The 25826-nt window shown below is 41.6% G+C and overlaps 1 protein-coding gene across 15 annotated transcripts in view; it reads right to left on the bottom strand.

Annotated features, from left to right (window-relative positions):
- Positions 1–5914: 5914 nt before the first annotated feature.
- Positions 5915–25826, bottom strand: part of foxp2 (forkhead box P2) — a gene marked incomplete at its 3' end in the record, with an annotated part of 118384 nt that continues 98472 nt past the window's right edge. For 8 of the 15 annotated variants that reach the window (XM_084175295.1, XM_084175304.1, XM_084175308.1 and 5 more), the window contains 8 exons: positions 25312–25395; positions 21304–21514; positions 20600–20703; positions 20363–20464; positions 17648–17769; positions 17231–17300; positions 15449–15783; positions 6417–6659 (listed from right to left, as the gene is read on the bottom strand). In XM_084175295.1, coding sequence (XP_084031421.1) covers positions 6515–6659; positions 15449–15783; positions 17231–17300; positions 17648–17769; positions 20363–20464; positions 20600–20703; positions 21304–21514; positions 25312–25395 — 1173 coding nt within the window. Of the gene's footprint in view, positions 6660–15444; positions 15784–17230; positions 17301–17647; positions 17770–20362; positions 20465–20599; positions 20704–21303; positions 21515–25311; positions 25396–25826 lie in introns of those variants that run through there. The other 7 variants (XM_084175306.1, XM_084175307.1, XM_084175297.1 and 4 more) reach the window with 4 other exon arrangements.

Here is a 25826-nt window from a genome sequence, read left to right as displayed (position 1 = left end):
GTGTGTGTGTGTGTGTGTGTGTGTGTGTGTGTGTGTGTGTGTGTGTGTGTGTGTGTGTGTGTGTGTGTGTGTGTGTGTGTGTGTGTGTGTGTGTGTGTGTGCGTATGTGTGTGTCTGTGTGTCTGTGTGTCTGTGTGTGTGTGTGTGTGTGTGTGTGTGTGTGTGTGTGTGTGTGTGTGTGTGTGGTAGGTGCTGGAAATGCCACAGGCAAGAATTCATGAATATCAGCAGTTTCTCACCACTTTGTTTGGTTAATGCCTTATTTCAGTGGGAGAAATATGCATTTTTCCAGCATGCATTACTTCATTCATAGCCCATTATATCCACAGAAAGTAAAATGTACCTTTAGCCCAGGACCCACTGATGTCCTGATTTGTGAATGTCTATGTTAAAAGGGCAACATTATTTTTGGCCCTACAGAGGCAACGCTGTATAACATTAAGAGCAAATAGAGTACTTAGTTTCAATAAAGTTTTGTTATGCATGTAAAATCGAAAACTGTTCATTTCATTGTCCTATTTTATTTAAATAGCAAAACCTAAAGGGGTAAAAACACTTAGTTTTAAAGGGTATCTAATCAGTTTTAACTAAACTGATAGCATTTTATATTATTATCACATCATAGAAAAACATTGTATCATTTGTATAGCCTTTATTAACAAAAGCACTTGTCAGCCTAATATAACTGAAACAGAGCAGAGCCCTGTCTGGCTCTGTGCTGCTGATAGGACAAACATGTGAGTGGCGTGACCGTGTCCGTTACGGAACATGGAGTCATGGCATAAAACTGGCACTGGTAGAAAAACGAGTGCCGAACCCAAACGTGCCTCGAAGCTATGCAATTATTTTTGCACTGCGTCCAATATCAACTCGAGAGCAATGCAAATTATTTAAGACGTGCTTTTCAGGGCCCGCAATTATAATAATGATGATCTCAATTAGCGTCGCCATTGCCTCTGACTATTTAGCAGGCAATTTTGCAGCCTGGGGGCGAGGGTTTTCTGGAGAGCTGACACACACTGTCAGACCAGGAGGAGGAGAGGAGTAGAGGGAGATGAGTCCTCGGACGGACGCTCAATCAATAAACATGTGACTGGAGATATTTACTACAACGTCCCAGGAGGAGACAGCCTAAATTGACCTAATTGGTCAGTGTTGGAAATGAAATTAGATGTAGCTGGATGGAGTTCATTTGCTAGGCCTAATTCTAATGCTCAAATGATACACTTTATCACTTTAAGGATAAAGTCTGTATCCTACAAGCACTAAAAGGATCAAGTAACTTTTGAAGTCAATAACAATATTAACTGTACTAATCTATTTTTAAAAGAAGATGAATATTAACAAATAAAAGCAGAATAAAACAATAATAATAATAATAATATGCCATTTAGCAGACGCTTTTATCCAAAGCGACTTACAATCTCCATATAGGCTACATCAGCTTTTATGTGCATTTCTGAGTCAAAAATGCAGATGTACTGTAGTTCTATAATTGATGTACTTCCAGTGTATATCTATAAAGGTGCTGCTACATTCACCCAGTGCACCGCTCCTTCTAAAGGAGTTTAGAAATGAACTCTGACCTATTTAAGAGATAATTCTCTCCTTTTCCTCTGGATATAAAAGAGACTTCTCTTCCCAGCGTTCATGTGGAAAAGGTTTGCACCACTACCCCTTTCTTTTATTCATCGCACTGTAAATAACTCCACTTTATGAAAAGCAGCCAGTGTGACTCTAACCACAACACATTATTATTTCATGGTCTTTGAAAGACGGGTCTGTAACGTTGCCTTACACTTTAATGTGGGAGCTCTCTCTGATGTTGTGTAGTACACAGCCCCGTCCTTGTTGCAACTCCTCACTTGAATTCACAAACACTTCCAAGTGCATAAATAGCACAAGAGACAAGTTTGCCTCGAGAGGTAATGCTCTGGAACGCCATTGAGGGAGATAACAGCAGGCATGGCTGCAGCTCAGGCTGTCATTGGGGGGGACTGTGTGTGTGTGTTGATCTCCTATTGACTTCTCATGGGACATCACATAGAGAAAATAACATACAGGTTGGCGTTGTCATTAAATGACCAGCGGACATGATTCAAAGCATCCCAGATAGAATGTCCCTGGCCACTCTTTGGAATGTGAATGAGCCCTTAGAATACAGAGAAGCTAATGGGGACCTATTGGTCATGCTGGATTCAGTGTGAATCTCAATGAGCATGACAGTAAGAATGCTCCATGACCGACAAGGTGTAACCTAGCTGAGATGAGTTGAGCTATCCACTGCTTGTCATCCATACTGTTCTTTATTCTATAGCATCAGTCAACACATTTCCATCGAGAATTGGTTTGAAAAATGAAGAAGGAACAGCAACATTGGAATATAACCATAAACAGCAATTCATAAAAAGCATGTTCTTATGCCCTTTCTTGATGCCCACACCTCTCACAGTGGGTACCTGTGTGCCTCTTCTGAGTCTCTGTTGATCCCTACAGTATGCTATTCCCTGGATAAACTACCCCCAGTCAAGGCTTATGATGAACTCTCCAGTAACTACAGGCCTAGTAGTGTACTGGGCCATGGGTGTACTTGATCAAAGGGTGGCTTGAACACGTGGCCCCAGAGCCATTACTGGTCCAGGGGGTTGGCTCCAGAGGGCTCTGCCAATGGATCCGCATGTCCCCCTCCTCTAAACCAGACTGGGTGCTAGAATCTGGAACAAAGCCTTGTAACATACACATTAAAATTGAATAGGTTTTTTCTCATTCTCAGAAGTAGTACAGTCCTGAAACGTTAAAAGCGTAATGCCAGCTAGATTTTTCATGGTTGTGCCTTTGTAGAATAAAATATATATGTGTACAAAAAAAGTAAGAACTCCCTGAAGTTGGAGGTAGACGGTTGCTTTTCAAATCCTAGTTTTGGTCCTTTATTTTAGTCAGCAGTGAAAAGCCATGAATACAGAAAATAATAACGTCTGTTACAATTCTCAACCATGACTTTCTAATGTCAGAGAATCTTAACGCACGGACACAGTACACGGTAATGAAAGTATCAAAAATGAGTTAACCTCGATCATAAAGGAATAAAACAAAAACATAAAATGTATTCACCAATTACATAAACATATGTGTTTGCTACAGTCCCAATTTACTGTATACATAGGGGGATCATATTCCCAATTATTAGAGAATGATAGTAGTAGAAAGTAGACATGACTCAACTGCCAGACATAATGCTTCATAAAGTATGCACAGAGGTACAAGCAATAAATACACACATTAGGTTAAGCCTTACAGCTACGCAAAGCAGATGCAGAAAAAACAGGTTTGCTATTCTTAGCGAGCAATGAGAGAACAGTAAAAAATCATGAAATTCAGAAAAGAAACACTGATAATTTTTTTTCGCTTAGAAAAAAGTCTGGTAAATTTTATGGGTCCACCAACATTTTTACATAGTATGCACAGTTATCAAAATACAGACAAAATCATCCCAGAAAATCCAGACAATCCTAAAATCTAGTGGAGGAGCAGATTGCAGTTCTGGAGATCTTTCTGGTATTATGTGCAAGCAACTATTTTAGACATTTTTATTTTTACAAAACCCATGCAAAATCTACAGGTAATATGCATTCTGTGGCTGACAGTTTTTTCCTTCCCAAACAGTATAGATGAGGTATGCATTCTTATGCATTGTACTTACATTTAGGTCATCATCCTGATAATTTTTATTTCTTATATTATTTTTATTTATTAATGATTGTTTTCCAGTCCACCAAATGATTTTAGACATGCATTTTAAAACACAATATTCCCTTACAGGTATTTTTACATTATCATTCTACAAATGTTTGAGGACAACCTATTACAATACTAATCTTCTTCCATATCTGACGTTGGGAATGTAAACTGTCCGTTGAGCCATGTCCATTGAGTAAAGTGTAACAGCTCTTGTGGCATTCTAATAACTCAACGTGCAATCTGCCATTTAATTGTTCTGAATTGGTTGTGCAGAGGTAGAACCTTTTAGAAAGCCTTCATTTTTGGGGGTAAGTGGGAGAACCCTTTTTTGAAAGACGCTGTGTCCTTATATTTGGTGTGATAAGATTACTATGAATGTCGTCTTCAAGTCATTTTGCTGACTCCATCAAAGTACATAAGGGATAAGCTTTGTTCCTGGGCCCAGCACCCTCTTGAAGTGGAACTGGCATGAGTGTGTGTGTAACGTATGTTTGGTTATGCATGTGTGTTTGGTTATGCATGTAGTGCGCTAAGCTCTAGCAGCCAACTTTTTTGGCTTGGCACAACACTTGAAAACAACATATGCACAGTATGTTCCCATACATACGCACAAAGCAGACACAAACTGATAGTTCAAATACAATACAACTCAGTCAGTTATTTGACAGTATTTGCCTTTCTGCATCTGAAGGTTACCATAACAAGGACCAGGAAAGCTGGCAGACCAAAAACACAGGACTGTGTTTGTGTGTGTGTGTGTGTGTGTGTGTGTGTGTGTGTGTGAGCCTTTGTAAGGGTGTGTGTGTGTGTGTAATTTCTAGAGTGTCTATCCCATAACCAGAGGCAGAATTTTGTGTAACTTTGGTTTGACTGAAAACGGAAATGACCATTAAATTAACAACATCCACTTTTCTAGATGAAATTTAGCTGAGAGAAATGAAATATATTTTTAGACAATCACTAACTTCTGTTCCTGCCACTAGAATCCCAAATGTGATATAAAAGTTACCTACCCTATACAGAATGCAGTGCAGTTAAAGATAGCTTCTCCTATGCTACCAATGACTGTATCTATATAGTTAAGAAGCTATGAATTAGACAATGAAGTATTTAAACTATAGAATAAAGCAAATATCACCTAGAAAATGTTTATTTTCACCTTTGATATCCCTCTTCTACAATGGCTATATTATTTGCTTTTACGTGATAACCAAGCCACATCATTTCATATCAACTTGAAATTATGACTTATTTGGCTTTACTAGATATTTTAAATGTTTGGTTACTATGTTTTCAGTTTCGGTTTTAAACGTGTCTCTAAACAAACCGCACGGAAATAAGACATGACATATTTGACAGTCCCACTGAACATTACATATTCACTAGATTAGAAAAAACTATGACATGATGGGTAACAAAAAAAAAAAAAAAAAAAAAATATCTTCACAACAACACAATGTTCTGCCCTTCCATTGAATACACAAATGTTTGTTTTGGTCATGATCCACTTTTACAATATAGCTGCTTTCTACCAGTCCCTATCACAGCCTGTAGTTACATAACATCACATCTCCTCTCCTCTCTTTAGTCCTGGTAGATACTCCTCTCTCGCCCTAAACTCCAAGTGGACACTACGAGTTATCAAATTACACATCAAAATCTTTAATTTTTTTCTTGAATCATCTTTGTACAGGGCTAAACTAAACGATCCCAGAGGTTATTTAGAAGGTAGTTTGCGGAAAGCTTCTCTTTGTACTAGTTAAAGTCACAGAAGGCTGACCAAAGAGTCTGGTGGCTTCTGTCTAAGCTATTGGCCATTGATAGTGTTGGCTTTGGTTTCTAGCTGTTGCCTGTGACTGTTTGCAGGTAGACAAAGCTTTAGAACAAGGAGGTAAAAGAGAACAGCAGAAGAATATGCAGAAATGCATTTTTTTCCGTATTGGTTGGTGCTTACACAAACAGTTACGTTTTTCAAACTTAATATCACGTTAATTACTTTCATCACAAACAGATACAGACTGGAAGCCTACTTTTTTGACAGCTGCAACAGTCTTGATACCGTGCTTCTGTTACTGGTGTGAAATAGGAAATGGCATTTACAGTTGGTGGTGCCAGAAATCATAAAACAAAAAGTATAAGGCGAAAAGAAAAAAAAGAAAATACTGTTTTTTTTTTAGAATTTTAGCAACATACAGGCAGTGACACTAATTTCTGATACTACTCCTGTGCAAATGATGGACAGAGCAACAATGTTTGAATTGAACCAGCAATCGTTTCTAACATCAACAACTACTGTGAGGGTTTTTGATATTCACAAACTTAAACATATTTTTTTGGCAGTATATGAGGCCGTTAGCTTTCTACAGAACGGGTTTCCAGACTCGTGTTTTTGTCGTTTTCCATCCATGAGCCTCTGTGTTTGTCTGTGTGTATGTAGTGGCCAAGCCATCTTAATGAAACAGGTCTGAAAGTCGTTTTAAAAACCAGACATCTCATGCCTGTCATGTTCAGTCAGGGATCCCAAAGGGCTGCAACAAAGAGTTCCTTTGGGCCTCGTCTTCCGGATGCATGCTCAATAAATACTCCAGTCCGTGGGTCGGGAGGGAGGAGAGTCAGCTGTGGTCTGTTCTGTTGGTTCTGTTTGGTTCTGGGTGTGGAGTGGTTCTGGTTCTGGTTCTAGCGGGTTCTAGGAGGACAGCCTGTGAGGAAACAGGTAGGAGGACAGTGTGACGGAGATGGAGGGAGGGGCCTGTAGTAGTGGGAGGGACTCCAGTAGTCACTCCAGGTCATCTGATAGGTTTCCCTCCTCCAGCTCCCGGTCGTCGTCCAGCTCTGGGCTGTGGTTGGCTGTCGTCACCAGCGACATCGGACAGTCATCGTCGTCCATGTTCAACGGCTCCTCCTTGACGTGGATCGCTGGCCTGGAAAGGAATGGATGAAATATGTTGTTAATTATTTTATATATAAAGACATATGATATCAGAGTAGGAAATTGATACAGTTAAAAGCCGCAAAAGCCATGAAATTCAAATGAGTGCCACAAGCCCGGATTTCACCTATGCACTACCAAGGTGTTTGAGCACACAGCTTTGAACTAAACCTGTCTCTCTGTCTGTCTGGTGGTTGGTCAGTGAGCTGCAGACAGGGGTCTACAATGGTGGTGAAGTCAAAGAGATCCTCTTATGAATATCTGAGTTGTTTGCGTACAAGGCTCTAAGGAATCAACTGTTCACCCTGGTCACATATTTTATCATGCTGCTATTTGTTAAAGGTAATTAGAAAGATTGTGAGGGAGAAGCCCCTCAGCACAATTAGCAGGGGGTGAACCAGAAAAAAACATCTAAGAAATCACTAAAATAGCCTCCCTCTTCTACAGAATGTATCCTAGCTATTCCATTTAATACACATACAGTATATTAATCTTTTTCAGAGAAAACATGTACAATTTTGCTGACAATAATTGAAATCAGCCAGAATTATCATAAATATATCAAAGCTGGCATTACGTTGCTAAACAGCATGTAACAACAACCATAGTATTTGTGAACGATAGTTCAACATGAAACATCACTTCCACTCTAAGCAATTGTACCAAAATTGCATGAGAAAAACGTGAAAACGGCTGACACCCAGACATGGTTGACCTTCCAAAGTTTACTGATGGCACCTGGTTGACTTAAAATATATATATATATATATAAAACACACTGCATACTAAATAATGGAGCATTTCTCATCCCCTCTAGTCCCCCAGAGCAAGGGGAGTCAAGCTTTTTTAAATCTTGTTAATAGAAAGCGCAATACGTCATTAATATGCAGGGGCGTGCGTGTCGCTCCTCCAGAGGAAAAACCTGCAGCTAGTCTCCGCCATTAATCAACTTCAGCCCGGCAGTTCAGTCGGACACACGATACATGTTTTTAACTCTAAATGGATGAATATCTTTAGCCACTGTGAATAAAGGCAGTGTGAAAACACTAAAACACCGGTCTGAGTGGGGACGTGGGGATGTTTCCCCTCCAGAACAACAGAGAGAGTGTGGGCGGATGTGTGGGGCTACTAACAAGAATAATAATGCTGTCACACACAAACAAGGCTTAACATGATCCGGGGCCCTACTCAGGGAAAGGGTTTGTGGCGCGATGATAAATCTGACAAAACCTAATTATTTCTGACACGTCGGATGCATCAGGGAATCCCTGTGGACTAAGAGGGGGGAGAGAGAGAGAGCGAGAGAGAGAGAGGAGAGAGAGTAAGAAAAATCCTTATCAAGTACTCTCTGTATTAGAACGTGTCTGGCAGCCATCTCCTGGGTTGCCTTCATCAATGGCAGGAGGAACTTTAAATTTGAAAAGAATTTTAAAAGGTACAGATTACTTTAATATTTATAGCAAAATAAATTAATATTCAGATGTGGTAGCTAGAAGGAGAGGCTTTGCCTTTTCAGGATGCTAGGCGGTGTGATGAATATGTTTCCTTCTCAACCCACACACCCAAGAGGAACCAGAATAAACATAACTCTCCCCTCCAGGTGAGAAGAGGGCGATGAAACTATTCTCTAGCATTAATTGATCATACTAATTCTAGTTATCTGGTAACACATTTATTGAGTTTAATTTGTTGTCGTAAATAAAAATGTAAAACAATATTCATATTCAGAGCTACCACTATAATCAACAGACATATGTTTTGATGTTTTGATGTGAAGTATTTGATATCTCTCCCAATTAATGTTTTTACAAACCCATATGCCTTTAGAAAGTATTCACACCACTTAACTTTTTCCACATTTTATTGTGTTACAGCCTGAATTTAAAATGTATTACATTTAGATTTTGAGTCACTGGCCTACACACAATACCCCATAATGTCAAGGTGGAATTATGTTTTTTAGAAATGTTTACAAATTAATAAAACATTGACATTGAGTCAATAAGTATTCAACCCCTTTCTTATAGTAAGCCTAAATAAGTTCAGGAGTAAAAATGTGTTTAACAAGTCACACAATAAGTTGCATGGACTCACCCTGTGTGCAATAATAGTGTTTAACATGATTGTTGAATGAATAGCTAATCTCTGTACAAATATCTGTAAGGTCACTCAGTCGAGCAGTGAATTTCAAACACAGATTCAAGCACAAAGACCAGGGAGGTTGTCCAATGCCTCGCAAAGAAGGGCACCTATTGGTAGATGGGTAAAAATTTAAAAAGCAGATATTGAATAACCCTTTGAACATGGTGAAGTTATTAATTACACTTTGGATGGTATATCAATACACCCAGTCACTACAAAGATACAGGTGTCCTTCGTAACTTAGTTGCCTGAGAGGAAGGAAACCGCTTAGGGATTTCACCATGAGGCCAATGGTGACGTTAAAACAGTTAGGGTTAATGGCTGTGATAGGAGAAAACTGAGGACGGATCAACAACATTGTAATTACTCCACAATACTAACCTAAATGACTGACTGAAAAGAAGGAAGCCTGTACAGAGTAAAAATATTCCAAAACATGCATCCTGTTTGCAATAAGCCACTAAAGTAAAAGTGCAAACAATGAGGCTAATAAATTAACTTTATGTCCTGAATAGAAAGGGTTATGTTTGGGGCAAATTCAACATAACAGATCACTGAGTACCACTCTTCATATTCAAGCATGGTGGTGGCTGCATCATGTTATGGGTATGCTTGTCATCGACAAGGGCTAGGACGTTTTTTAGGATAAAAAGAAACGGAATAAAGCTAAGCACAGGCAAAATCTTCTTCCACTTTGACCTTACAGAGTATTTTGTGTAGATCGTTGACAAAAAATGACAATTAAATCAATTTTAATCTCACCTGGTAACACAACAAAATGTGGAATGATTTAAGGGGTGTGAATACTTTCTGAAGTATATTCAAATCCTTGGTGATCTTCCTCAAGCTTTGTAATAAATCATTTGTATTTATCATGTTACAACAAACATGCTACATTGACGATATTAATCGTAATGGGAGTCAAACAAGGCAGGACCAGACTGTAATCAGTAGCACAGCCATTAGACAGCCAGCAGCACAACCTTTTCTCCTCACCATCACAGGCATAGCTCACAGCTTTCATTTGCATTCATTATAAATCACTAACTTGCTTGTGTGGTTGGAAAATGAAAAAAAGAAAGGAGAAAAATGATTAGTCCTCGTTGGGGCTATAGACTGTATTAGAGAACCATTGGATGAGTCATTTAGTCGTTAATGGCTAGCTGGCATTATGAAGTCTGGACTAAATGCCTAGGCTCTGTGTCTGATAAATACCAGCTATGTGTGTGTGTGTGCGTGACGTTCATGTGTGTGTGTGTTGTGTGTGTGTGGTTCATAAGTGCATCTTGGACAGAGACTCATCATCATCACTGGGAGATTATGATCACTGGTAATCACGGTCTGTATGAGGCAAGGCAGGGATGCAAATAACATAATTAGCTATGTGTCGTAAGTTAATGAGGGGCGGGGGACGATCAGAGGACAGAGTGACACACATCATAGCATCTGAACATGGATCATTTATGGTTATCAAGGAGTGTGGAGTGATAAAAGTACATACAACAACTTAATGGCTTACAAAACAATGCAACATAAAAAACTAAGGATTTGGGGTAAATTGTTTCACAAATTTTACAATGTGATACTGTGGTCAACATGCGTACATTTTTGAAAGTCTAAATCTCTTTTATTCAAAGTGAAACTGCTTTTACTGAAGTCTTTTAGCAGCATCCTACTGTACTGTAATTCTAGCTAGCACATCTAGTTCCTGTCTTCTTTAGTCTTTTCTTCCTCTTAAGCATACCCTTGAGGGGACACACACATAAATGGTAACATGCCTGGAGCTATCTGAGTCGCTGTTTGGCTGATAACATTAACCTCCAGAAGTGGGGGAAAAAGGTTTGTCTAATTGTTCGATTCACTTGGTTTCTGAAGTTTCCCTGCTCTCTCCTGAGGATCGCCTGGTATACCGTGTACTCTTTAGTTAGTGTTACTCTCCCTTCATTATTAAGTGCATCCCAGAGAACCCACTCATAAAAACACATTTCTTCCATTTTGAGGATGTTGCGGCCGTGTGAAGGCGGCGAGCGGTAGTGGAGGCAGCCTCCACAGCAGCCCCTCACACCGAGGCGAGGTCGTCTGAGAGAGAGAGTCTCCTGTTCTGTCCGTTATTAAAAGTTAAATAACCTGGGGGAGTGGATACACAGGGATTCTGTCTGGCACTGTAGATTTGCCCCACTTAACACCCCCCCCCCCCCCCCCCCCCACTCTGGCCCATTTCCGAAAGGATTAAACACATCCAAACAAATTAATGTATGGGTTAGGCCAGTTCCTCTCAGAACAGTCAGTGCCCTTCTTCGATACAGAACTGTCTTAACACCCGGTTCTACTCCAGAGATGGCTAGCAAGTTAGCTACTGTGGCTTGCATCATTGATTTCAAATGGGGGGCGGGGTGCGGAAGTGTGTGGGGGATGGAGGAAGTAGTAGCTTCACATTCAGCGCCCTTGGTGCTCCATTTCCTATCTTTGGCAAGGTAAACATGGACTTAAAAAAAATATATATATATTTCACCTTTATTTAACCAGGTAAGCCAGTTGAGAACAAGTTCTCATTTACAACTGCGACCTGGCCAAGATAAAGCAAAGCAGTGCGATAAAAACAACAAACACAGAGTTACATATGGAATAAACAAAACGTACAGTCAATAACACAATAGAAAATCTATATACAGTGGGGAGAACAAGTATTTGATACACTGCCGATTTTGCAGGTTTTCCTACTTACAAAGCATGTAGAGGTCTGTAATTTTTATCATAGGTACACTTCAACTGTGAGAGACGGAATCTAAAACAAAAATCCAGAAAATCACATTGTATGATTTTTAAGTAATTCATTTGCATTTTATTGCATGACATAAGTATTTGATCAACTACCAACCAGTAAGAATTCCGGCTCTCACAGACCTGTTAGTTTTTCTTTAAGAAGCCCTCCTGTTCTCCACTCATTACCTGTATTAACTGCACCTGTTTGAACTCGTTACCTGTATAAAAGACACCTATCCACACACTCAATCAAACAGACTCCAACCTCTCCACAATGGCCAAGACCAGAGAGCTGTGTAAGGACATCAGGGATAAAATTGTAGACCTGCACAAGGCTGGGATGGGCTACAGGACAATAGGCAAGCAGCTTGGTGAGAAGGCAACAACTGTTGGCGCAATTATTAGAAAATGGAAGAAGTTCAAGATGAAGGTCAATCACCCTCGGTCTGGGGCTCCATGCAAGATCTCACCTCATGGGGCATCAATGATCATGAGGAAGGTGAGGGATCAGCCCAGAACTACATGGCAGGACCTGGTCAATGACCTGAAGAGAGCTGGGACCACAGTCTCAAAGAAAACTATTAGTAACACACTACGCCGTCATGGATTAAAATCCTGCAGCGCACGCAAGGTCCCCCTGCTCAAGCCAGCGCATGTCCAGGTCCGTCGGAAGTTTGCCATTGACCATCTGGATGATCCAGAGGAGGAATGGGAGAAGGTCAAGTGGTCTGATGAGACAAAAATAGAGCTTTTTGGTCTAAACTCCACTCGCCGTGTTTGGAGGAAGAAGAAGGATGAGTACAACCCCAAGAACACCATCCCAACCGTGAAGCATGGAGGTGGAAACATCATTCTTTGGGGATGCTTTTCTGCAAAGGAGACAGAACGACTGCACCGTATTGAGGGGAGGATGGATGGGGCCATGTATCGCGAGATCTTGGCCAACAACCTCCTTACCTCAGTAAGAGCATTGAAGATGGGTCGTGGCTGGGTCTTCCAGCATGACAACGACCCGAAACACACAGCCAGGGCAACTAAGGAGTGGTTCTGTAAGAAGCATCTCAAGGTCCTGGAGTGGCCTAGCCAGTCTCCAGACCTGAACCCAATAGAAAATCTTTGGAGGGAGCTGAAAGTCCGTATTGCCCAGCGACAGCCCCGAAACCTGAAGGATCTGGAGAAGGTCTGTATGGAGTAGTGGGCCAAAATCCCTGCTGCAGTGTGTGCAAACCTGGTCAAGACCTACAGGAAACGTATGATCTCTGTAATTGCAAACAAAGGTTTCTGTACCAAATATTAAGTTCTGCTTTTCTGATGTATCAAATACTTATGTCATGCAATAAAATGCAAATTAATTACTTAAAAATCATACAATGTGATTTTCTGGATTTTTGTTTTAGATTCCATCTCTCACAGTTGAAGTGTACCTATGATAAAAATTACAGACCTCTACATGCTTTGTAAGTAGGAAAACCTGCAAAATCGGCAGTGTATCAAATACTTGTTCTCCCCACTGTACAGTGTGTGCAAATGTTATAAGTTATGGAGGTAAGGCAATAAATAGGCCATAGTGCAAAATAATTACAATTTAGTATTAACACTGGAGTGATAGATGTGCAGAAGATGATGTGCAAATAGAGATACTGGGGTGCAAATGAGCAAAATAAATAACAATGTAAATAACAATATTGGGATGAGGTAGTTGGGTGGGCTAATTACAGATGGGCTGTGTACAGGTGCAGTGATCGGTAAGCTGCTCTGACAACTGATGCTTAAAGATAGTGAGGGAGATAAGTGTCTCCAGCTTCAGAGATTTTTGCAGTTTGTTCCAGTCATTTGCAGCAGAGAACTGGAAGGAATGGCGGCCAAAGGAGGTGTTGGCTTTGGGGATGACCAGTGAGATATACCTGCTGGAATGCATACTACGGGTGGGTGTTGCTATGGTGACCAATGAGCTAAGATAAGGCAGGGATTTGCCTAGAAGAGATTTATAGATGACCTGGAGCCAGTGGGTTTGGCAACGAATATGTAGTGAGGGCCAGCCAACGAGAGCGTACAGGTCACAATGGTGAGTAGTATATGGGGCTTTGGTGACAAAACGGATGGCACTGTTATAGACTACATCCAATTTGCTGAGTAGAGTGTTGGATGCTATTTTGTAAATGACATCGCCGAAGTCAAGGATCGGTAGGATAGTCAGTTTTACGAGGGCATGTTTAGCAGCATGAGTGAAGGAGGCTTTGTTGCGAAATAGGAAGCCGATTCTAGATTTAACTTTGGATTGGAGATGCTTAATGTGAGTCTGGAAGGAGAGTTTATGGTCTAACCAGACACCTAGGTCTTTGTAGTTGTCCACATATTCTAAGTCAGACCCGCCGAGAGTAGTGATTCTAGTCGGGCGGACGGGTGCAAGCAGCGTTCGATTGAAGAGCATGCATTTAGTTTTACTAGCGTTTAAGAGCAGTTGGAGGCCACGGAAGGAGTGTTGTATGGCATTGAAGCTCATTTGGAGGTTTGTTAACACAGTGTCCTATGAAGGGCCAGATGTATACAAAATGGTGTCGTCTGCGTAGAGGTGGATCTGAGAGTCACCAGCAGTCGGCCCGAGAATTGAACCCTGTGGCACCCCCATAGAGACTGCCAGAGGTCCAGACAACAGGCCCTCCGATTTGACACATTGAACTCTATCTGAGGAGTAGTTGGTGAACCAGGCGAGGCAGTCATTTGTGAAACCAAGGCTATTTAGTCTGCCAATAAGAATGCGGTGATTGACAGAGTCAAAAACCTTGGCCAGGTCAATAAAGACGGCTGCACAGTACTGTCTTTTATCGATCGCGGTTATTATATAGTTTAGGACCTTGAGCGTGGCTGAGGTGCACCCATGACCAGCTCGGAAACCAGATTGCATAGTGGAGAAGGTACAGTGGGATTCGAAATGGTCGGTGATCTGTTTGTTAAATTGGCTTTCAAATACTTTCGAAAGGTAGGGCAGGATGGATATAGGTCTGTAACAGTTTGGATCTAGAGTGTCACCCCCTTTGAAGAGCGGGATGACCGCGGCAGCTTTCCAATCTCTGGGGATCTCAGACGATACGAAAGAGAGGTTGGACAGGCTAGTAATAGGGGTTGCGACAATTTTGGCGGCTAATTTTAGAAAGAAAGGGTCCAGATTGTCTAGCCCAGCTGATTTGTAGGGGTCCAGATTGTGCAGCTCTTTCAGTGACACGTGTGACATCACTGGTTAGGGGGAAGCACATTTGGAACATACACATTCCTGAAACCCACATGACATACATTTTTAATGGCTCTCTTCTTTCTCGGCTCCATTAAAAAAGACAGAGAAGGCAAAGATTTTAAAGTAATTAATGATACAGTTAGCCGCTAAATATTAATAGGGACGGTCTTGAATAAAATATAACATCTAAACCCCTACAATGCAGACGTTGGAGTAATTAAAACCGAATGTGTAATTATCTTATTTTTATAGGTTATAACTGTTACAACTGAAAGCCAAATGTAAACCTCACTTTAGTTGTGGCATAATGTGTAGTTGAAATTAAGATGTCTTTGAACCGTCGAAATATGTGTGATATTTTGTACTAAAATCAAATTAGCCCCCAAAAACCTCCCACTATGTTATAATCTAGTAAAGACTTTTAACAAGCTACGATGCTAACAGCTATGGGAAGAGTGGGGATCCACTGTTGCTACTGTATCATCTGCTACATGGAACAGAGGGGGAGGTCTGTCACCAACTCTCTCTCTGTGTTACAGTGAACACACTGAGGTAGGTGTGTGTGTGTGTGTGTGTGTGTGAGTGCGTTAATTTGTGTGTGCGTGCGACACCTCTCCAACGAAAAGCCACTGAGTGCTACTTACATGTGTGCCTGTGGGGAGTATTCTCCAGGGCTGCTGTGGCCATTGGTGTCCAGGTGATCCAGCGATCCATTCAGGTCGTCGTGACTGGACTGGAGCAGGCTGGGGGGGCTGCTACCCATCATTCCTGTGGGGCTGCCGCCCATCAACCCATGGGGGCTCCCGCCCATGAATCCATGGGGGCTACCACCCATAAATCCATGGGGGCTACCGCCAAGCATACCAGGGGGGCTCCCGCCCATTAGACCAGGAGGACTGCCTCCCATCAAGCCAGACGAACTGCTGTTCATCAGACCAGGGTTCCCCAGCAGAGGCAGGGAGGTCTCAGCCAGCGCCGCCTGGGAGGGAGGAAGGGAGAGGGGGAGAGAGGGAGAGGAAGGGGTAGGGGAGAGGGAGGAAGAGGGTGGGAGAGAGAAGGGGGGAGGGTGATAGAGAGAGGGGGAGGGAGGGAGAGAGGAGGGAGCGGAAGAAAGCGAAGGGAGAGAAAGAGAGAGAGAGAGAGAGAGAGAGAGAGAGAGAGAGAGAGAGAGAGAGAGAGGGAAGGAAGAGACAAGAGGGTATTCAGATTATAGGCCATCATGGAGATAAACCTAACACTTAAAGGAAAATTCCTCCCAAAAACTATCTTTTGATATTTGTTTCAATAGTCCATTGTTGACATTGTCCCAAAATGTCTTGCATGTCAGCAATCAAATTTCAAGATATATAACTATCCAAATACAGATAATACTAGTAAAGACTTTTCACAAGCTATTAAGCTAACAAAAGACAGCTGTGGGGAGCTGTATTTCTGTATTTTGAAAGTTGTACATTTTGGGTGGAATTTTCCTTTAAGACAATTACTGGATGCTTTCTAGAGGATTTTAATTACTAATGATTGGATAGTTTACAACCATCACTGGATAGTTTTCACTTATGGTTTATTCGACTCAATATAACTCCACACTATGAAAGATTTTTGACGTCTTTCGATTACTATTAAACAGACAAAAGATGTTACCTCCAAAATAATATAGAACTCCTGACACTTTTGCCTCCTGCGCCTTAAAGTTATATTTGCGATTACATTTTAATGTTTTTGCCACGCGCACCTTGCTAGCTGGCCAACAGTATGAAGCCAAATCATTTATGACAGCTTGGATAAATATTAATGCAAATGCCCTTGCATTTGCTGCGGCTGCTATCAATCTCAGCCTGTATTCAAGCTGAGAGAGAGAAAGAGCTGGTTCCTGCTCTAGCCACAGGGTGGCCTCCATTCTCACTGATCTCAACAAGACAGATGGAGGGAGAAGGAGAGAGATGGAGAGAGCTGGAGGGAGGGAGAGAGATGGAGAGAGATGGAGAGAGGGAGAGAGAAGGAGAGAGATGGAGGGAGATGGAGGGAGGGAGAGAGAGGAGGGAGGAGAGAGATGGCGAGAGATGGAGGGAGGGAGAGAGAGGAGGGAGGAGAGAGATGGAGAGAGATAGAGAGAGATGGAGAGAGATGGAGCGAGAAGGAGAGAGAGGGAGAGAGATGGAGGGAGCTGGAGTGAGTGAGAGAGAGGAGGGCGAGAGAGGGAGGAGAGAGACCCTGCACTCAACTTTAGCCACTTTCTTCTGTCTCTCTTTCCTGACTATGAACATACAGTACATTAGGCTGAACGACTCCCATTTAACCACACATAAACCACACACATAGACATCTGTAGGCTATAGTACCCACAATACAATGGAGGGGAATCAGTCACATTTTGTCTAGCATACAGGATCTGACAGAGCAACCGCAGGTTAATACTGGGTGTTTACCTGTAAGCTGGCGTTTAAAGCAGCTCCATAGCCCAGGCTGGAGGGAAGGTTCTTCACAAGCGTCGGGCTTCTACACCAGGAAACACAAATACACATAACAGTTTGAAATAAACATTCTTATTTTTACAATATGGCATATTCCAACATAAAAAACAATAACAATTCTGGTCGATATAAAAAATATCTAAATTATCATTGTATATTAAACAGTGAAACAGTCGAGTGGTGTAACATTTAAAATACGTATTTCCCCTAATAGCTGTGACATTAAATCATCCTAGAATGAACGGCAGCTCTTGAACAGACACCATATACTGTACTACAGTGATATTTTAAAATGGCTGAATATTAGTGGTAATACGGTACAGGCCCTAGGACTAGGTGGGGAGTTAGAGTGACAGCTCTGCTCTAATGTACCCTGTTATCTTCTGAGACCTGCGTTTTTGGTACTCCATCTCATCCACCGTCCACACGGCCCCCTTCACGTTCTCCACACGCACAAAGCACTTGTGCAGACTGAGGTTGTGGCGAACGGCGTTCTACAGATGGAAAAAAGGAGAGAAAGGTCATGGAAAGAGTAATTTTATTTTTTTATTATCCACCTAAGAAAGGAAGGAAAAAAACGAACGCAAATTGAATTTTTTTGAAATTCTTAACATTCACGCACCATTGATTTAATTAGTAAAAATGAGCGAGTGCGAATGCACTTACAAGTCACACACAGTACATATCAATCAGAGTAAGTAGGCTGAAAGGAGGTAATCAGCATAGCGAATGGCTTTTGGTGACAGAAGTGGTAATGCTGTGGTGATAATGGTGATGTCAGTAGCAGCAGCAGCCCTCTACCCTCTGCTCTAGTCTTAATGGCAGTATCTTTAGAAGATGACAGTATCAGAGATTTGAGGCCCTTCCCATCCTGTGGCTAACCGCTAACCTGGTGACAAGATGAGGTGTGGGGGATAAGAGGAGGAGGAGGGTTGGTGTGAGAGGGTACAACTTGTGTGTGTGAGGTGGTTTTGGGTGGGCTGACAAGGATATCTAAAATATCTAAATAGTCTGTGCATGCTGTCAAGATAAGAGTCAAATGAATGATCAGATCATGACACCTTTTTGTTGTAATATTGTCACATACCCTTAAAGCAAAGCCTTGCTATCAAAATGACCTGAGATATGCATGCATTAATACATGTATGCATTAATGCATGTATATGCATATATTAATTATATACAAAAAAGAAAATCAACAAAAGAAATACAATATTCCTCCCCAACATTCCAGATAAATCATAATTAAAACATGCATCAAAAGCCTACAAATAATAACCTTTGATTTAATATTGCCTGCTTTTATATGCATTATTTCTCCAACAAGTTTTTTCCCTATAAGAAAAGAGATTCTCTAAAGAAAAACAAATACATAAGCAGATCTTCGCATCTGACCTGAAAATCCCAGGATTTGATTGATCTTAATGCCCATGGCTCTGAATATGATCATTTTAATATTAATGAGAACATAAGCAGTTTTATTATGCATGCTATATAGTTAGAACTAATAAGCTGCTGGGGAGTGAGGAGCTGAGCAGAGCGGAGGCTGGATCCTCCAGTCTCAGAGCTGATGAGACCAAGCTGAGATATTAAATCACCTTTCATTTCTTTTTTTAAAATTCTCTCAGTTAATCAAATGACAAGCCCATCACAGATCATCCCTCTAACGCCTTACAAAGGAAATGTGGGAGCTCAAAATGTAAATATCTCACCTAGGTTATTGTGAAAGAGAGAGGGACTGAGATATTTCTAATGCCCATTGTGCCCACTTCTGTATATCACGACTGGGCCACGACTGGGCCTTTCAAAAAAGAAAATGTGTGTGTGTGTGTCAGAGAGCGAGAGATAGAGAGTGTGTAATGTGTGCGCTGGTTAATGACCAGTTCGTGATAAAACAATTGACTAAATAAGTCAAAAATACACGCGCGACAGTGTGACAATCCGGAAGAGTCCGGAGTCTTTTGCAGCACACCCTTGTGGAACAGTAATCACACGCCGACATCATTTGCATCCCAAATCCAAATTAATTCACTTTGCTAAACCTAGTGCTCTGATATGCTTTGCATGCTGATGAGAGGTGGATGTATCCTGATCCCCACACCCTCTCCTTGTCCTGAGTATCCACAATGGCCACTGGCTCTTACTGGCTAACGAGTTATGCTTAAGGTGGGTGAGAATAAAACACTGATACATGTAGTGTTGGGGTAGAGGGAGGGAATATACTTATCAGCAACACACACACACTTCTACCAAAACAGATGCATCAATAAGTCATTTTTAACTGTGTTGGAGAGGCAGGCAATGAAAGTTGTATAGGACAGAGATACAAATGAGTCCTTTTGTCCTGGTAAATAAAGTGTGTTCTCTCCCTGACAGGCCAATTCTCACTTTGGTTCTCCTTTAGTTCCGGCTGAACGGCCATAACCCCTCAGTCGGACACGCGGCCGCCAGCCCGCCACTATGAGCTATGGTGTGTGTATAGAAGCACACGGGCCAGACACTAAACACAAAACCCCCTGCCACAGCCCCAGCCTCCCTAGGCAAACAGACATATTTCAGACTAATTAACCAATGATATGCAAGAGAGGCTGGGTGGGTGTGGGAGGAGGGATGGAGAGAGAGAGGGAGAGAGAGGAAGAGCGAGAGAGAGAGAGAAAGAGGAGAGAGAGATAGATAGAGAGTGAGAGAGAGAGAGAGGGAGAGAGAAAGAGAGAGAGGGGAGGGAGAGGAGGAGAAGTAATACGGTGCATGGTAACAAAAGGTGCTGATGATTGAGTGGCTGTATTGTAATTAGCGTGCCAGGCCCTACTCCTCAGCCACAGCCTCGCCTATTAATTGCACCAAATTAGAAAACGATATCAGAGGCAGAATTATTCTTTCACTTGTCATCTGAGAGAAAGAGGTTGGAAAAATTAATTATATTCAAGAGGTCAGGTTAAAGAGAGGGGAGTGGGATACTAATCTGTTGGTGTCAAGTAAATAAATGTTCCTCCAAGCTTTTCTTCCTGCAGGTATGGCACAAAGAGGTGTCTCTTAATGAGGAAGTAGTGTACTCTAAGGCTGTAAGAGTAGGTTTAGGGTAGGTACCTTCCAAGTAGCTGCGTTGCGTCTGAAGTAAGCGAACGTGCGCGTGAACCAGCTGTAGATTTCATTAAGCGTTAACTGCATGTCGCCCGACTCCATGATACCCTGAAATGAGATGACATCAAATAATGGTTTACTAACTAGGCAGCATGACACACACTCTCAGAGCTGCCTGCGATTCAAACAGCAATTAATTTAAATCTAATCAGGCAAAGTTAATTTATTTTTTCTCCCACTCACCTGCCTTATGAGGGTTGCATAAGTAAATGGCGGTCTGACATCGGCATTCTTATAAAACTCATAGTTTGGGGCGATCTCTGGAAAAATAAATACTGTGTCACCACCTGAAATAATTGGTAAATTTTATTCCTCAAGGTATTGGAATGAGTTTAGGGTTTCATCAAATGAAAAGAGGGAGAGAAAGAGAAGAGGGAGGGGAGGGGAGGGCAGCACACATCAAATCAGCATTTTCCATGTCTAACTAAATTTATTTTTTATTAATCTCTCTCATGAGAAATCTTAAACACTAATACATCCATATAAAATTAGATCAATGTAGATATTTTGTATGAACTTGAATAATTTACGCATATTTTATACTAAATACCAGAGAGTAAATATAAACATCAAAGACAGCCCTTTTAAAATGCAAAGAGCTTAATACATAGAACGTCTTAACGTTCTAACTTAATTAACATTCATGTAATATTTACGCTCAGAAAAAGTTCTGCTCTATTTACATATAGATTGATTAAACAGAGGCCTTTTTTCCTTTTAAATCCAACATTTCATATTGGAATAAACACTGTGCGATTGTACAACAACAACCATTAGTGACAAAGCATTGAAAGGAGCCCAACTCAGTATCCAATTCAATTCAATTGAATCCAACTTTATTAATTATCATAACAGCAGGTGATTGAGCTTAGTGTAGAAGTTCTTACCTGAAGACAGTTGCATGGAGTACTTGTCGGAGTGACGTCTGCGCATGGCTCCCATGCTGGGGACGTTGGCGGCGCTGAGCAGGGAGGGCACCTGGGGAACCTGGGACATAGGTGTCACGGGGGCGCTGGGCGTGGTGGGGGTCTGAGGTACGTTCGGAGGGGACACCGACGGCAGGTTCTTTGACATGGTGACGCTTGACACCAAGTTCAGCTGAGTAAGGAGGAAAGGAGTGAGGGAAATAGAGGATGGAGAGAGGGAGGGAGAAAGAAAGAAGGTTTTACATTAGAAGTGACACTCTGACAAATGAGAGTGGATTCTCGCTACAGTCCTACAGCTGTGGTTCCACTAATAGCTGCGTTAGAGGAAGCAGCCAATCTCCACTAATTAAAGGATAAAATTGTATCATAAGAATTGTAATTAGAGCATGCTGTTAAAGATGATCTAATGATCAGCCCTCCGTGTTATCCCAACCACCATCTCTAGCCCACATAGAGACAACTCACTGTGTAATGTGTATTAAACTTAGGGAGGGTGAGAGCCAGAGACAGCCACCTCCACCACCTGGCTACAGCTGGCCGAGCCACAGCACAGGCAACCCTGACCTTTCCTGGATACAAAACAAAAGCGATGCGCCTGTTGGCCGCGGCTTCTTTCCTCTTTGAAACCCAACTAGAGAGTGTCACTCTACCTCACCGCCAACGCTAACTGAAGCCCATCACTAATCCACAGAGCTTTTCTTCCTCTTTTTATATTTATATTTTCGTTGGGCTCATGTGATGTGATTGTCGGAGTTCCAACCAACCGAGTGGAAATTTCCACCCTGACCTTTGGGTCTCTGTGCTAATTTAGGTGGAATGGAAATGACATCATTACATATTCAAACCAAATTGGCTTAATTGCGAATGGGGCGAGTGGAATGCTGGTGAACGTTGTGAATTAAAAGTGACTGGAGATCACTTTGAAAGGGGAGCGAGAGGCCTCAGCGAGAGGCCTCAACAATAATTTGCGACAGCGTGTGTTGATAAATACAATGAGATGTCAGGTTGGAGAGACTATGGTGCATGAATGGTTTTCAGCTGATCATTATAGCACCACTTAAGGCTAATGAGCTGACACTGGGAGGGACTGTCTGGGCTGAGATGACTGGCAGCTTGTTAACAGTATGGCCTGTACTGAGCAACTGTACTTCTGTGGCTCAGTTGGAAGAGCATGGTGCTCGCAACGCTAGGATAGTGGGTTCGATTCTAGGGACCACCTGTACGAGAAATATATGCACGCATGGCTGCAAGTCGCTTTGGATAGAAGTGTCTGCTAAATGGCATATATTGTTATTTATTATGTTAACTCAAACTAGTCAGAGGAGAGAATAACTTTCCATAGGACTGCAGAGTTACTGCATAGGCTAGCTGTGGCCTAAAATGCTAATTAATTATTATTTTCATGTGCTAATTATGTCATTTAATTACGGAATAATAATGATGATAGACAAGTCATATCCATCATTGTCTGAGATACTACTTTTGGGAGGAAAGTAGACTACACTACAGCAACTGTCACTGTAGCCCACAGTAAAGCCAGTAAACTAGCAGGACAATTGAAAAGGAAAATGTATATTGCCGTTTTTTTTCCTACGACAGCTTACAAAACAGTGTATTTGATGTGTATAATACAGGAATCTCCATATAATTCATAACAGGTCAGGTCAAGGCACCAAACCAACCAGGTCTTTGAAGTGTGTTCCTACTTAATCCCCCATTCATTCACAGCATCAGACACACATACACACACACACACACACACACACACACACACACAGACACACAGCCCCAGCTACACTGTGAACTACACAGTCATTATATGCTACATGTTCAACACGGGGACTCACAATGGGTTTGGATACGCTGTCTAACACAGCAAAAATGCACTCCATAATAAATCCTATCAAGTGTGTGTGTGTTATAGCGTGTATATTTATAGTGTTAAGATTTCTTTTTTTTCTCCTCTCCCCCCACCAGGTACGGCAACAAGCGTAACATGTTTGCAGGCATACAATCCTAGTATTTGCAAAATGGAATTTATTAAAGCCCTAACTGAGAGGGAGAGCGAATGAGAGGCAGGGATGTGCACTTTGCCACCTCTCTGCTCATCTGAATATATATATTCAAGGTTGGGTCTGGGAGAGAGAGAGAAAAAAAACTCATTATTCAGGGACTTGCAGCCTTGGTAACTTTGATTTTCATCCATCCATGGCATGGCCAAAAGGTAACATTTAATGAAGTGCCATTCAGAGAGCAAATGGGGTCATATAATAGACAGTGCGCCCAGCGCGAGGAACACCTTGTGTTGGGCTACTGATAGCTGTTAAAGGTTGCAGTGATGAACCAACATGACTCATTTCAGCAGCCGGCAATAAATTCACGCTATTAATATTTATCAAATATGTGGGTTTCAACCCCAGCCCCAGCCATGTTCGGGGTGTAAACCCATGCTATGATATCTATTACCATCTCCTATTGCGGTGGAACTATGCATTTTTGCATATAACACGTATTATACACATGTAGTCATTTTCATATGGCAAAATCTACAGTATTACTACTCTCCTCTCTAGTTCTCTAAAGGGGGAGCCTTAACACTGAAGCTGGAGAGAGTTCATTTAAAGATCTCTGTATGAATTACCCACCATCAAACGCAATTAGCAGTTCTTTCATGTGCGATTTATGTAATGCAATACTTCATTAACATTATTCATTCATATGCAGTCTTGGATTACAGGCCTGAACATTTTTTATTAGACTAGATGTAACCAAGCTGCTGGAGTTTTGAAGATTTAAAAAAAAAGAGGGAAAAAAAGTGATTGAATAATAAATTGGAGGAAAGCAGATGATTCCTGACGGGTTTGCAGGATAATTATTCTATCTTGTGATTATCTACTTTATATGATGGGATAAGATGAGCAGAAACAATATACTAAGACTAACAATGTTTCTGCTCTCCAATTTCTTTAAACTGCTTTATGTCTCCCGAGTGGTGCAGTGGTCTAAGGCACTGCATCGCAGTGCTAGCTGTGCCACTAGAGATCCTGGTTCGTATCCAGGCTCTGTCGTAGCCGGCCGCGACCGGGAGACCCATGGGGCGGTGCGCAATTGGCACAGCGTCGTCCAGGGTAGGGGAGGGAATGGCTGGCAGGGATGTAGCTCAGTTGATAGAGCATGGCGTTTGCAACGCCAGGGTTGTGGCTAAGTATGAAAAAATAAATAATGTATGCACTCACTAACTGTAAGTCGCTCTGGATAAGAGTGTCTGCTAAATGACTAAAATGTAATGTAAATGTAAAATTGAGGTAAATAATACTCACTAAAATTATATGCATAGTTTTTTCAATTTTGTGTATAATTTAAATACATTTGTGTATTGTGAGTGTATCCATATTCAATGCAAATATATATTAAAGTGAAATATTGTCAAATAGATTTATGCCCATAGTGTGCAATTTCTTTTTCTTCGTCTTTATCAATATTTGTAGGATTTTGTATCTATTTTAGGCCCATTTTATTGCATACTTATTACTGGGCTATTTCATTGCTCATCATCTTTACCAGAACAGCTATCATTTGAGGTGTTTGTTGTCAAAATGAAACATCTTCTCATTTCTCTCACTCGACTTTAAGTGCTGCTTTGGACTGTGGTGCTAAACAGCTATTGCACTGCCAACAGGTTGTTTTGACCATTATATCTATCACAATGAAATGGCCCAGCATTTTGGCAAAGGACTCAAGCCTGTGATTTAATACACTCCTGGCTCTATTGTCCTCTATGTCTTATTGCCATAGACTGAGATGTATCTGATAGGAGATGTGTAACCTGGTATTGCCTTTCCATCCCACTATCATCCCTCTATCCCTCCATCCATTTTAACTGCTGACGGTTAAACTGTTTCATTTCATCTGCTGGGGCTCATTCAGCCAAACCCTGTTTACTATATATATAGAGCAATATGCACTCACAGGTTTTGGAGATGGCTTGGGCTCCGAGGGCCGCATGTGCAAGTGGGCCATCATCGCCTGAAGACGCTCACGTTCTTTAGAAAGCTGTTAGCGGAGAGAGGGGGGAAGAGAGAGGGAGAGAAAAAAAAACAGTTTTAGAAATGAGCGATTTTCGCCAGACTGAAACAGTAATACATCTTGTTATCGAGCTTGTCTCTCTTGTAATGAATCCTGCATATGCCCAGTCTGGGGCTCCTAGCTAAGTCTGCCTTGAAGACACAGACTTAAACCAAACCAGTGGAGGAGAGGAAGAGGAGAAGAGAAGAGAGAGACAAAACATTTCTGCTGCTGGTGGTGGCGGCAAGGGGGAGTTAGTGCGAAGAGGTCAGGGAAAACAAATAGCACTTCATCTTTTTGTCAATAGCAGAATTTAGGTCACGGATGCTTTGACAGTAACAAGCTACTCAGGCTATAAATTAGAGGGTCCTGAGTGCCTCCTCAAAGTCCTGTGGACACTGTTAGAGAGATGGACCCCA

This window comes from Coregonus lavaretus (genome assembly GCF_964263955.1).
Source record: "Coregonus lavaretus genome assembly, chromosome: 13".
Lineage (NCBI taxonomy): Eukaryota > Metazoa > Chordata > Actinopteri > Salmoniformes > Salmonidae > Coregonus > Coregonus lavaretus.
Note: the sequence above shows the minus strand (reverse complement) of the source record. Positions and strands in the feature narration are given on the sequence as shown.